We start from the raw sequence: 15,211 nt of genomic DNA, 5'->3' as shown, positions 1-15,211 counted from the left end.
TTTTGCAAAGTCTGCAATAAAATTATGATAGAGACCAGAACATTGACCACAATGTCCACAATGACGTATCAAAGCATGTAAGGACTGAAAACTTCATCAGAAGCCCCTTCATAGCTAGGAACACTACCAAGTCTGTCAGTAATTATTTAGTACAACCAGATGATGAGCAACTCAAGATGGTCATGCAAGCAGCGCATGTACAGTTTAAAATAAAAAATAAAATGCTTCGCTGGGGCGCAGCTTGATACGACCGCAGAGGTCGAACCCTGAACAGTTGGGGCAAATATGGACACAACATTCAAGCTTGATACAGCTCTGAATTTGGATTGTTATTAAATATTTGACACAGCATAGGTTTCTGACACAGAAAGAATGTGGTCTAAGAACTTGAATTTTTTTAATTTACCTATTATGGTCCAATGTCCAAAATCAAAATACATGGTTAGATTCAGCATATCAAAGAACCCCATATATTTAATTTTTGTTAAAATCAAACAAAGTTTAATTTTGGACCCCAACTTGGACAAACTTGAAAACTGGGCCCATAATCAAAAATCTAAACACATGTTTAGATTCAGCATATCAAAGAACCCCAAGAATTCAATTTTTGCTATAATCAAACTAAGTTTAATTTTGGACCCTTTGGACCTTAATGTAGACCAATTTAAAAAACGGGACTTAAAATTAAAAATCTAAATACACGGTTAGATTTGGAATATCAAAGAACCCCAATAATTCAATTTTTGATGAAATCAAACAAAGTTTTATTTTGGACCCTTTTGACCTCAATATGAACCAATTTGATAGCGGGGCCCACAAATAAAAACTCTAAATTCATGGTTAGATTCAGCATATCAAAGAACCCCATACATTGCCATATATTCAATTTTTGTTGAAATCAAAAAAAGTTTAATTTTGGACCCCAACTTGGACCAACTTGAAAACTGGGCCCATAATCAAAAATCTAAACACATGTTTAGATTCAGCATATCAAAGAACCCCAAGAATTCAATTTTTGTTAAAATCAAACTAAGTTTTATTTTGGACCCTTTGGACCTCAATGAAGACCAATTTAAAAAACAGGACCCAAATTAAAAATCTAAAAACACGGTTAGATTTGGCATATCAAAGAACCCCAATAATTCAATTTTCGATGAAATCAAACAAAGTTTAATTTTGGACCCTTTTGACCTCAATATGAACCAATTTGATAGCGGGGCCTACAAATAAAAAATCTAAATACATGGTTAGATTCAGCATATCAAAGAACCTCATATATTCAATTTTTGTTGAAATCAAACAAAGTTTAATTTTGGACCCCAATTTGGACCAACTTGAAAACTGGGCCCATAATCAAAAATCTAAATACATGTTTAGATTCAGCATATCAAAGAACCCCATATATTCAATTTTTGTTGAAATCAAACAAAGTTTAAATACTGGACCCTATCTTGGACCAACTTGAAAACTGGGCCCATAATCAAAAATCTAAACACATGTTTAGATTCAGCAAATCAAAGAACCCCAAGAATTCAATTTTTGTTAAAATCAAACTAAGTTTAATTTTGGACCCTTTGGACCTCAATGTAGACCAATTTAAAAAACAGGACCCAAAATTAAAAACCTAAATACACGGTTAGATTTGGAATATCAAAGAACCCCAATAATTCAATTTTAGATGAAATCAAACAAAGTTTAATTTTGGACCCTTTTGACCTCAATATGAACCAATTAGATAAAGGGGTCCACAAATAAAAAATCTAAATACATGGTTAGATTCAGCATATCAAAGAACCCCATATATTCAATTTTTGTTGAAATCAAACAAAGTTAAATTTTGGACCCCAATTTGGACCAACTTGAAAACTGGGCCAAAAATCAAAAATCTAAATACATGTTTAGATTCAGCATATCAAAGAACCTCATATATTCAATTTTTGCTAAAATCAAACAAAGTTTAATTTTGGACCCTTTGGACATTAATGTAGACCAATTTGAAAACTTGACCCAAAATTAAAAATCTAAATACACTGTTAGATTCGGCATAACAAATAAATAAATGTGATCAAAGATTTTACAAATCTAATGCGCCATACTGTGCAATTAAAGATTACTTCTTGAAATTTGAAAAAAAAATAATATTTGAAGAATAATTCTTTTTAATTTCTGAAATCTGAAATGAGAAAAAATTGGCCCCCCACAATTTCTTTTTATCCCCCCCCCCTTTTTCCCCCCAAAAAATTCTTTCCCTCAAGATATGGTCATAATCTCAATTCAAATTTCCAATGGAGTTGGCAACCATAATTACCCATTTAAATTTACCATAGTGCTAACTTAATCTATTTTATAATAGAATTAATAAAAATATAGTGTCAAATCTTTCATATGGATTTTTTTGTAAAATAAAAAGATGAAAACATTTGCAGATATTTTTACTGGTCTTCCTTTATAAATATGCATTTCTTTAAACATAATTTAAAAGCAGTGTAAGGGAAGTAACCAAAACGTTGTATTTGGATTACCTCCCTTACACTGTTTTAGATTATCTTTATTGTTCATTAACCATTACTTTATACATAATTTAAAAGCAGTGTAAGGGAGATAATTTCAATGATGTATTTGATTTATCTCCCTTACACTGCTTTAAATTATGTTTTGTACTAAAGTATTTGTCCATTAACCAGGACAACCTTGTTTTTCCCCCTTTTTTGCCCCTAATTCCTAAACGGTTTGAGCCATAACCCCCCAAAGCAAATCCTAACCATCCCTTTGTGGTATGGAAACTTGTAGTATAATTTCAGAGAGATCCATACACCGTTCCACAGTTATTGTCTGGAAACTAGAAAATGCTCATTTTTGGCCCCTTTTTGGCCCCTAATTCCTTAACTGTTGGTACCATAACCCCCAAAATCAATCCCAACCTTCCTTTTGTGGTATTTAACCTTATGGTCAAATTTCAAAAAGATCCATTCACTTAAACTAAAGTTAGAGTGCGAAAACCAATATGTATTCGGACGACGACGCCGGACGACGACGACGACGACGCCGGACGACGACGACGACGACGACGACGACGACGCCAACGTCATACCAATATACGACCACAAAATTTTTTTGCGGTCGTATAAAAATTGTTCATTAAATATTTTCATTTATGTGAGCATGTTGAGTTAAATCAGACTATTAAAATTTGAAAATAAGTTACTGAACAGTGCTTACTTTGATGCAATTTGATTTGCTCTGCTACCATGAACATATCAAATAGTAGCTTATGGACATTACACTTTATATTGTAACAGATCCTACAGTGTTGTTATTCTTGTTATTAAATTATCAAATCATTTAAAGTACCGTCTTTTATTTTTCAATAGGAATCAGAAAAAATGTTTTTCTTTGTCCATATTTCTAAATTGATAAAAGATATTTGCTGGTATTCTAGCTTATGTACTAACTCTTCTACACAATAATATAAGTAGAAGAATTATGCACATAAAAAGAAGAAAAGGGCTTTAATATTAGCACTTCATCAGTATACCATAAGAAAAAAAAGATATGACACTATTCCAGAGTACAAAAACGCCGCGAAAAATTGTAACATTTAATAATGTTGTCGCACCAAAAATCCCTATGGGGATTTTCAAAAGCTGGCAGGTATGCTATTGACTCACAAAAAATTGTAAGAAAACAAAATTTATTGATTAAATGTGATATCTATCAATAATTTTATTATGTAGTTTTTGTTTCCCAATCACTAGATAAAAACAAGAGTGCACACGCTGAAATGTCTCGCCTTCTTTACTAACCATTGATATTATGTTGATAGTCCTAAATGAAAGCTTTACTACAACTATTACATAAACTTAACATGATCCAAGAAAATGAAGTCAAGGTCATATAAACCAAACGAGAAATACATGTACACCTTACAATCATTCAATACACTAAATATAGTTGACCTATTGCTTATAGTTTCTAAGAAACAGACTTAAACAAGAAAACTAAACATTGACCAATGAATCGTGAAAATGAGGTCAAGGTCAGATGAACTATGCCAGGCAGACATGAACAGCTTACAATCCTTCCATACAACAAATATAGCTGACCTATTGCTTATAGTCTAAGAAAAACAGACTGAAACACATAAACTTAACACTGAGCAATGAACCGTGAAAATGAGGTCAAGGTCAAATAAAACCTGCGAGACTGACATGTACATCATAGAATATTTCCATACACCAAATATAGTTGACTTATTGCATATAGTATAAGAAAAAAAACCAAAACTCAAAAACTTAACTTTGACCACTGAACCGTGAAAATGAGGTCAAAGTCAGATGACACCTGCCAGTTGGACATGTACACCTTACAATCATTCCATACACCAAACATAGTAGACCTATTGCATAAAGTATAAGAAAAACGGACCAAAACACAAAAACTTAACTATAACCACTAACCCATGAAAATGAGGTCAAGGTCAGATGACACCTGCCAGTTGGACATGTACACCTTACAATCCTATTGCTTATAGTATCTGAGATATGGACTTGACCACCAAAAGTTAACCTTGTTCACTGATCCATGAAATGAGGTCGAGGTCAAGTGAAAACCGTCTGACGGGCATGAGGACCTTGATAGGTACGCACATACCAAATAAAGTTATAACATTACTCATAATAAGAGAGAAATTAACATTACAAAAAATCACAACTTTTTTTTTCTAGTAGTCACTGAACCATGAAAATGAGGTCAAGGACAATGGACATGTGACAGACGGAAACTTCGTAACATAAGGAATCTATATACAAAGTATGAAGCATCCAGGTCTTCTACCTTCTAAAATATAAAGCTTTTAAGAAGTAAGCTAACGCCCCCGTCGCCGCCGGATCACTATCCCTATGTCGAGCTTTCTGCGACAAAAGTCGCAGGCTTGACAACTAGAGGTACTGCTAGCAAAACTCACAAAATAATACGTCCTTCCCCCACATAAATTAAAGCAATGGCAAGGTCAATGATTGCTTAGGGAAACCAAAAAAGTAAATTTAGACAAATAAAACTCAAAATAAGAGGTGCACAATAATATAATATGGTTAAGACTTCAGTTTAGATAATTTCTAATAAGGAGTTTTGAAGGAGTTGCAAATACAAAATGGGTACCCAAAGATGATACAATGGTGAAGTCATGGATTTGCTATTAAAGAGTTAACCCTGAAAAAAATATATATAAAAAATTTAAGAGGTGTACAAAATATTTATATGGGAAAGATTCAGAGAAAGTTTCAATAAATTCGGATTAGGGGTTTAGGAGAAGCAGATACAAATGTGAACTGCATTGTGTGGATATGACAAAGCCCATGTCATGCCAAAGTTAACTGCCAAAATCTTTCAGATAAAGATTTGAAAAATGAAGTGCAAAATAACATCATGTGGGTAAGATTCTGTAAAAGTTTCATAAAATTCTGTCGTGTGGTTCAGCAGCAGTTGTAGATACATAAGACCAACGATGAACAAACAAACGAATGGACAGACTCTCCATATTTATAGTACACCCTTAATAAAGTGAAGTAATAAGACTATTCCATAAGAGCTCGAACTATACAACTGTCAGGGTTGTTAAAAGGAGAAATTCACAGAAAAACATAGAGAAAAGAGGGCACAAAATATAACATAGCTTTCAAAAGTATATTGTTGACAGTGGATTTCCACCAGCAAAGCTGCTCCACTGCTGTCTACTATATAAAAATTGTGTATGCAGTAAGCAGATAGTCGTCCTTTTATCCATCTTAAAATATCTACTTCAAAATCTATAAAATGCCTTGAATATAAATCTTTGAAAGTTTTACCTTTAAATCCCTGTGGATTATCGGTGTTTGGCAATGATGAAGTCTGGCAACAGCTTCACAAGTATCACAGAAAATACGTAGCACTTCTTTCTCTGTAAAACCTACAGTCAGTCTGTCATTCATTAACTGTATCACATTGGCTGGAATTAAATCACATGACATCAGTTTTAAAAGACATCAAATGCAAAAAAATACAATCATTCACAAGACTGTCATTTTGTTGTAACAATTTATTCATCCATTTATAATAACAGTAACAGTAGTACAGTATTTAGTTTCTATGTGTTTTTATTTTGAAAGTGTTGTTAAAAAACTAATAAAAAATAATAATTTTTGTGGTGTTTTTTTTTTAATAGAAAATATCTTGTTTCATATGAATTACTAGTTTTATTCTGATTACCATCTCTCTAAGAGAAGTCATATTCAAATATTAGCATTTAAGTTGAAGTTATTCAAATATCAGCAAATCGAAGAAAAAAAACCACAGTATAATCACAATATCAGCTCTTGAAAGTCATTCAAGGGCCATGACTGCACAGTGTTGTGTAAGTCACAGAAACAAAAACCCCTGAAATCAATACATTTTGATTATGGAAGCCAGTAGATAATTTCATGACACCAGAAATGATATTATTTTTCTACCTATGTATCAAATTTTGTAAAAATCCATGCACTTTCAATGTTTAACATATTATGGTGACCAAAAATAATTTAGACATCAGAAAAAAAATGTCATTGAAATCCTAGCACATAAAACTGTTTCTCAAAATTTGTAATTCTTTACTGCAATTATTTTCCCCAAATTTCCACAAAAAATACATAATCTACAATATTCATATTCACAATCTACATATGAGACACAACAACTGTACAAAATTGTGTTCCAACCCTAGTCATACTTCTGGAGATTTTGCACTTGCAAAAAGAATTTCTCAAAATTTTGTGATTTTTTAACCAAAATTTATTTACTAATATTTATAAAAATTGAAAGACGCCTTTGTGGAGCAGGATCTGCTTTCCCTTCCAGAGCACCTGAGATCACCCCCAGCTTTTGGTGGAGTTTGTGTTGCTCATTCTTTGGTTTTCTATGTTGTGTTTTGTGTACTGTTGTTTGTCTGTTTGTCTTTTTCTTTTTTAGCCATGGCGTTGTCAGTTTATTTTCGACTTGTGAGTTTGAATGTCAATTCAGTATCCTTCGCCTCTCTTTTATCAATATAACACTGTGCATAAAAAATATTGAAATCAGTAGAGGCAATCTTGACTTAGCATACATCATAGAAGTGTGAACCGACAGAAAGACAGACATGCATTTACAGACAGGAGTGATTACTATAAAGCTCTGCTGATTTTAACCTGGGCCCTAACTTTTATGTTACCAGTTTGTCATTCCGAGATTACTTTGCTTGCATTGCTGAAGCTTCTAAAACATGGTTAGAATAATATTTGATTGTTTCTACTTTTTCTAGTTTTCGTAAAACTAATAACCCCATACAAGACACTCACATCTACAATACTGCATTAATATCATCACTTCATAGACTCGGTTAGGAGTCAAAGTAATACTAGAGTCTACATATCGAATTATATTCTTGTGTCCAGTCAAAGTTCTCTGAAATGAAAAGTTTTATAATAAATATAATATATACATGAGTCCAATTACATTTTTTGCAGAAAGTGTTACTTGTTTTATAACAGATTATTTTTAAGAACACAATTTTTTTATTTTTTTTGGGGGGGGGGGGGGGGGGGACTGAATGTTTGTTTATGGAAATCATTAGTGAAGCAGAGTTGAACTGTGATCCCAGCCTAGAAGAAATTGATCCACTTATTAACTGAAATAAACTATAAGGTCTGTTTCACTTGTTATTTCTTTGTTTTTTAGTCTTAAATTACAGACTGACTATATGTTTGGTTTCAGTTTTTTTACAACTTGTTGCATCGTTTTGCTGTCCCATGTAAAATGCTCAATAGGAGAGTAATGATGTAAAACACAGCAAATCATTTTATGAATTTATCTCAAAACTAGTCAACTTCAGTCTAGTCAATGAAGTTATCTTCCATAATAAACTGCTTCGCTGAGCGCAGCTAGATACGCCTGCAGAGGTCCAACCCTGAACAGTTGGGGCAAAAATGGACACAATATTCAAGCTTGATTCAGGTCTGAATTTGGATTGTAATTAAATATTTGACATATTATAGGTTTCTGAATAAATGTATTCAAAGAACTTGAAATTGGTTATAAGAATAAGAATAAGAATATTTATTATTCCAATCAAGGGCCCTTGATGGGCAGCATAACATGTACACATAAAACAATACATCATGATTTGTAACAGAAAAACATTTTTATATATAATAAAATGCTTCGCTGGGCGCAGCTTGATACGACCGCAGAGGTCGAACCCTGAACAGTTGGGGCAAGTATGGACACAACATTCAAGCTTGATACAGCTCTGAATTTGGATTGTGATTTAATATTTGACACAGCATAGGTTTCTGACACAGAAAGAATGTGGTCTAAGAACTTCAATTTTTTTAATTTACCTATTATGGTCCAATGTCCAAAATCAAAATACATGGTTAGATTCAGCATATCAAAGAACCCCATATATTCAATTTTTGTTGAAATCAAACAAAGTTTAATTTTGGACCCCAACTTGGACAAACTTGAAAACTGGTCCCATAATCAAAAATCTAAACACATGTTTAGATTCAGCATATCAAAGAACCCCAAAAATTCAATTTTTGTTAAAATCAAACAAAGTTTAATTTTGGACCCTTTAGACCTCAATATGAACCAATTTGATAGCAGGCCCACAAAATAAAAAATCTAAATACATGGTAAGATTCAGCATATCAAAGAACCCCATATATTCAATTTTTGTTGAAATCAAACAAAGTTTAATTTTGGGCCCCAACTTGGACCAACTTGAAAACTGGGCCCATAATCAAAAATCTAAACACATGTTTAGATTCAGCATATCAAAGAACCCCAAGAATTCAATTTTTGTTAAAATCAAACTAAGTTTAATTTTGGACCCTTTGGACCTTAATGTAGACCAATTTAAAAACGGGACCCAAAATTAAAAATCTAAATACACGGTTAGATTCGGCATATCAAAGAACCCCAATAATTCAATTTTTGATGAAATTAAACAAAGTTTAATTTTGGACCCTTTTGACCTCAATATGAACCAATTTGATAGCGGGTCCACAAATAAAAAATCTAAATACATGGTTAGATTCAGCATATCAAAGAACCCCAAGAATTCAATTTTTGATGAAATCAAACAAAGTTTAATTTTTGACCCTTTTGACCTCAATGTGGACAAAGTTGATAACGGGGCCCAAAAATCAAAAATCTAAATACATGGTTAGATTCAGCATATCAAAGAACCCCATATATTCAATTTTTGTTGAAATCAAACAAAGTTTAATTTTGGACCCCGATTTGGACCAACTTGAAAACTGGGCCAATAATAAAAAATCTAAATACATGTTTAGATTCAACATATCAAAGTACCCTAAAAATTCAATTTTTGTTAAAATCAAACTAAGTTTAATTTTGGACCCTTTTGACCTTAATGTAGACCAATTTGAAAACGGAACCAAAAATTAAGAATCTAAATACACGGTTAGATTCGGCATATCAAAGAACCCCAATAATTCAATTTTTGATGAAATCAAACAAAGTTAAATTTTGAACCCTTTGGACCTCAATGTGGACCAATTTAAAAACGGGGCCCAAAATCCAAAAACTTAATACACGGTTAGATTCAGCATATTAAAGAACCCCAAGAATTCAAGAATAAAACCCCATTGAAATTGATCAAGAAATAAGCAATTTATACGAAGTATCTTCTTTTGCACAATACTGTGCAATTGAATATTTCTTGCTATTGTGCAATACTGTACAATTGACAATTTCTTGCTATTGCGCAATATTGTGCTATTGGATATTTCTTGCTATTGCGCAATACTGTGCAATTGAAGATTTCTTGCTATTACGCAATACTGTGCAATTGAAGATTTCTTGCAATTGTGCAATACTGTGCAATTGAAAATTTCTTGCTATTGCACAATACTTATTATATAATAATTTACACATCCTGTTTGGTGTGTATCTCCTACCATATCATTATTATTTGCTTTTAAATATTAATCAGAAATAACCAACTTAAAATGGGAAATTTTAAAAGAAAAAAAAAAGGAAAAAAAGAAAAAAAAAGAAAAAAAAAATCCCCCCCCCCCCAATTTTTTGAACCCCCTTATGATTCATCACCCCCAAACTCAATCCCAGCCTTCCCTTTGTGGTATGGTACCTTGCAGTACAATTTCAGAGAGATCCATACACTTGAACACAAGTTATTGTCTGGAAACTAGAAAAATGCTTATTTTTGGCCCCTTTTTGGCCCCCAATTCCTAAACGTTTCGGGCAATTACCCCCAAACTCAATTCCAGCTTTCCCTTTGTGATATGGAACCTTGTAGTACAATTTCAGAAATATCCAAACACTTACACACAAGTTATTGTCATGAAACTAGAAAAATGCTTGTTTTTTGCCCCTTTTTTGGCCCCTAATTCCTAAAATTTTGAGGCAATTACCCCCAAAATCAATCCCAGCATTCCTTTTGTGATATGGAACCTTGTGGTACAATGTCAGAGAGATCCATACACTTACACACAAGTTATTGTCTGGAAGTTACAAAAATGCTTATTTTTGGCCCCTTTTTGGCCCCTAATTCCTTAACTGTTGGTACCATAACCCCCAAAATCAATCCCCACCTTCCTTTCGTGGTATTGAACCTTATGGTAAAATTTCATGGAGATCCATTCACTTAAACTAAAGTTAAAGTGCGAAAACCAATGTGTCTTCGGACGACGACGGACGACGACGACGACGACGACGACGACGCCGCCAACGTCATACCAATATACGACCAAAAAATTTTCAATTTTTGCGGTCGTATAAAAATGAAACATTAAAAAGTTCAGACAGATGTTATTTTCTTCATTCTATAAAAAAAATAAAATGCTTCGCTGGGCGCAGCTTGATACGACCGCAGAGGTCGAACCCTGAACAGTTGGGGCAAGTATGGACACAACATTCAAGCTTGATACAGCTCTAAATTTGGATTGTGATTAAATATTTGACACAGCATAGATTTCTGACACAGAAAGAATGTGGTCTAAGAACTTCAATTTTTTTAATTTACCTATTATGGTCCAATGTCCAAAATCAAAATACATGGTTAGATTCAGCATATCAAAGAACCCCATATATTCAATTTTTGTTGAAATCAAACAAAGTTTAATTTTGGACCCCAACTTGGACAAACTTGAAAACTGGTCCCATAATCAAAAATCTAAACACATGTTTAGATTCAGCATATCAAAGTACCCCAAGAATTCAATTTTTGTTAAAATCAAACTAAGTTTAATTTTGGACCCTTTGGACCTTAATGTAGACCAATTTAAAAAACGGGACCCAAAATTAAAAATCTAAATACACGGTTAGATTTGGCATATCAAAGAACCCCAATAATTCAATTTTTGATGAAATCAAACAAAGTTTAATTTTGGACCCTTTTGACCTCAATATGAACCAATTTGATAGCGGGCCCACAAAATAAAAAACCTAAATACATGGTAAGATTCAGCATATCAAAGAACCCCATATATTCAATTTTTGTTGAAATCAAACAAAGTTAAATTTTGGACCCTAATTTGAACCAACTTGAAAACTGGGCCAAAAATCTAAAATCTAAATACATGTTTAGATTCAGCATATCAAAGAACCCCATATATTCAATTTTTGTTGAAATCAAACAAAGTTTAATTTTGGACCCCAACTTGGACCAACTTGAAAACTGGTCCCATAATCAAAAATCTAAACACATGTTTAGATTCAGCATATCAAAGAACCCCAAAAATTCAATTTTTTTAAAAATCAAACTAAGTTTAATTTTGGACCCTTTGGGCCTTAATGTAGACCAATTTAAAAAACGGGACCCAAAATTAAAAATCTAAATACACGGTTAGATTTGGCATATCAAAGAACCCCAATAATTCAATTTTTGATGAAATCAAACAAAGTTTAATTTTGGACCCTTTTGACCTCAATATGAACCAATTTGATAGCGGGCCCACAAATAAAAAATCTAAATACATGGTAAGATTCAGCATATCAAAGAACCCCATATATTCAAATTTTGTTGAAATCAAACAAAGTTTCATTTTGGACCCCAATTTCGACCAACTTGAAAACTGGGCCAAAAATCTAAAATCTAAATACATGTTTAGATTCAGCATATCAAAGAACCCCATATATTCAATTTTTGTTGAAATCAAACAAAGTTTAATTTTGGACCCCAACTTGGACCAACTTGAAAACTGGGCCCATAATCAAAAATCTAAACACATGTTTAGATTCAGCATATCAAAGAACCCCAAGAATTCAATTTTTGTTAAAATCAAACAAAGTTAAATTTTGGACCTTTTGGACCTTAATGTAGACCAATTTAAAAACAGGACCCAAAATTAAAAATCTAAATACACGGTTAGATTTGGCATATCAAAGAACCCCAATAATTCAATTTTTGATGAAATCAAACAAAGTTTAATTTTGGACCCTTTTGACCTCAATATGAACCAATTTGATAGGGGGTCCACAAATAAAAAATCTAAATACATGGTTAGATTCAGCATATCAAAGAACCCCATATATTCAATTTTTGTTTAAAACAAACAAAGTTTAATTTTGGACCCCAATTTGGACCAACTTGAAAACTGGGCCAAAAATCTAAAATCTAAATACATGTTTAGATTCAGCATATCAAAGAACCCCATATATTCAATTTTTGTTGAAATCAAACAAAGTTTAATTTTGGACCCCAACTTGGACCAACTTGAAATCTGGGCCCATAATCAAAAATCTAAACACATGTTTAGATTCAGCATATCAAAGTACCCTAAAAATTCAATTTTTGTTAAAATCAAACTAAGTTTAATTTTGGACCCTTTGGACCTTAATGTAGACCAATTTAAAAACAGGACCCAAAATTAAAAATCTAAATACACGGTTAGATTTGGCATATCAAAGAACCCCAACAATTCAATTTTTGATGAAATCAAACAAAGTTTAATTTTGGACCCTTTTGACCTCAATGTGGACAAAGTTGATAACGGGGCCCAAAAATCAAAAATCTAAATACATGGTTAGATTCAGCATATCAAAGAACCCCATATATTCAATTTTTGTTGAAATCAAACAAAGTTTAATTTTGGACCCCAATTTGGACCAACTTGAAAACTGGGCCCATAATCAAAAATCTAAATACATGTTTAGATTCAGCATATCAAAGTACCCTAAAAATTCAATTTTTGTTAAAATCAAACTAAGTTTAATTTTGGACCCTTTTGACCTTAATGTAGACCAATTTGAAAAAGGAACCAAAAATTAAGAATCTAAATACACGGTTAGATTCGGCATATCAAAGAACCCCAATAATTCAATTTTTGATGAAATCAAACAAAGTTAAATTTTGGACCCTTTGGACCTCAATGTGGACCAATTTAAAAACGGGGCCCAAAATCCAAAAACTTAATACACGGTTAGATTCAGCATATTAAAGAACCCCAAGAATTCAAGAATAAAACCCCATTGAAATTGATCAAGAAATAAGCAATTTATACGAAGTATCTTCTTTTGCACAATACTGTGCAATTGAATATTTCTTGCTATTGTGCAATACTGTACAATTGACAATTTCTTGCTATTGCGCAATATTGTGCTATTGGATATTTCTTGCTATTGCGCAATACTGTGTAATTGAAGATTTCTTGCTATTGCGCAATACTGTGCAATTGAAGATTTCTTGCTATTGCGCAATACTGTGCAATTGAAGATTTCTTGCTATTGCACAATACTTATTATATAATAATTTACACATCCTGTTTGGTGTGTATCTCCTACCATATCATTATTATTTGCTTTTAAATATTAATCAGAAATAACCAACTTAAAATGGGAAATTTTAAAAGAAAAAAAAAAGGAAAAAAAGAAAAAAAAAGAAAAAAAAAAAATCCCCCCCCCCAAATTTTTTGAACCCCCTTATGATTCATCACCCCCAAACTCAATCCCAGCCTTCCCTTTGTGGTATGGTACCTTGCAGTACAATTTCAGAGAGATCCATACACTTGAACACAAGTTATTGTCTGGAAACTAGAAAAATGCTTATTTTTGGCCCCTTTTTGGCCCCAAATTCCTAAACGTTTCGGGCAATTACCCCCAAACTCAATTCCAGCTTTCCCTTTGTGATATGGAACCTTGTAGTACAATTTCAGAAATATCCAAACACTTACACACAAGTTATTGTCATGAAACTAGAAAAATGCTTGTTTTTTGCCCCTTTTTTTGGCCCCTAATTCCTAAAATTTTGAGGCAATTACCCCCAAAATCAATTACAGCCTTCCCTTTGTGATATGGAACCTTGTGGTACAATGTCAGAGAGATCCATACACTTACACACAAGTTATTGTCTGGAAGTTACAAAAATGCTTATTTTTGGCCCCTTTTGGCCCCTAATTCCTTAACTGTTGGTACCATAACCCCCAAAATCAATCCCCACCTTCCTTTCGTGGTATTGAACCTTATGGTAAAATTTCATGGAGATCCATTCACTTAAACTAAAGTTAGAGTGCGAAAACCAATGTGTCTTCGGACGACGCCGGACGACGACGACGACGACGACGCCGCCAACGTCATACCAATATACGACCAAAAAATTTTCAATTTTTGCGGTCGTATAATAACATACATTTAATTCCAGGCAGGATCAGAACTATAAAATCATTACAATTATCATTGTTATTACATACATTAATCAACATTTCGTCTAACATCTAGACATGTAATAATATAGCTCCCTAAATATTTAAGTATAGACAAATTTTCATTAGTAAATAACCAAACAAATTTTGCCTCATTTGAAAGATATATAAAATTGGGACAGATACAGTTTATCTCATTGAAAAATATCTCCCTATCATTATTGTATGCTGGACAACTAGTAATAAAATGTTGTTCATCTTCAACCAGATTTAGAGTACATTTCTTACAAAGCCTTTGGTCTCTTTCTATATATAAAGTTTTATACCTGTCTCTTTCTATTTTGAGATCATGTGCACTGATTCTGATTTTACATATGGCACTTCTCAATTGAAAATTGTTTAAAGATAGATACATTTCTTTCGAAAAACAAGTTTTAAGTTTGAAATAAGTATCTAATTTACTACTCTTTGTATCTCTTCTTTTTGTGTTCCAAAATTTTACAAAACTGTTACAAAGTTTTTGCTTAACTGACTTG

General features: G+C 32.6%; 1 protein-coding gene across 2 annotated transcripts in view; it reads right to left on the bottom strand.

Annotated features, from left to right (window-relative positions):
• Window positions 1-15,211, bottom strand: part of LOC127710245 (AP2-associated protein kinase 1-like) — a 51,250-nt gene that overhangs the window by 29,278 nt on the left and 6,761 nt on the right. For both annotated transcript variants that reach the window (XM_052216015.1, XM_052216014.1), the window contains exons 3-4: window positions 7,347-7,452; window positions 5,844-5,983 (exon numbers count right to left, since the gene is read on the bottom strand). In XM_052216015.1, coding sequence (XP_052071975.1) covers window positions 5,844-5,983; window positions 7,347-7,452 — 246 coding nt within the window. The remainder of the gene's footprint in view (window positions 1-5,843; window positions 5,984-7,346; window positions 7,453-15,211) is intronic.

Source organism: Mytilus californianus, unplaced genomic scaffold, assembly GCF_021869535.1.
Source record: "Mytilus californianus isolate M0D057914Y unplaced genomic scaffold, xbMytCali1.0.p SCAF_7, whole genome shotgun sequence".
Classification (NCBI taxonomy): Eukaryota; Metazoa; Mollusca; class Bivalvia; order Mytilida; family Mytilidae; genus Mytilus; species Mytilus californianus.
This window is presented reverse-complemented; position numbering and strand designations above follow the sequence as displayed.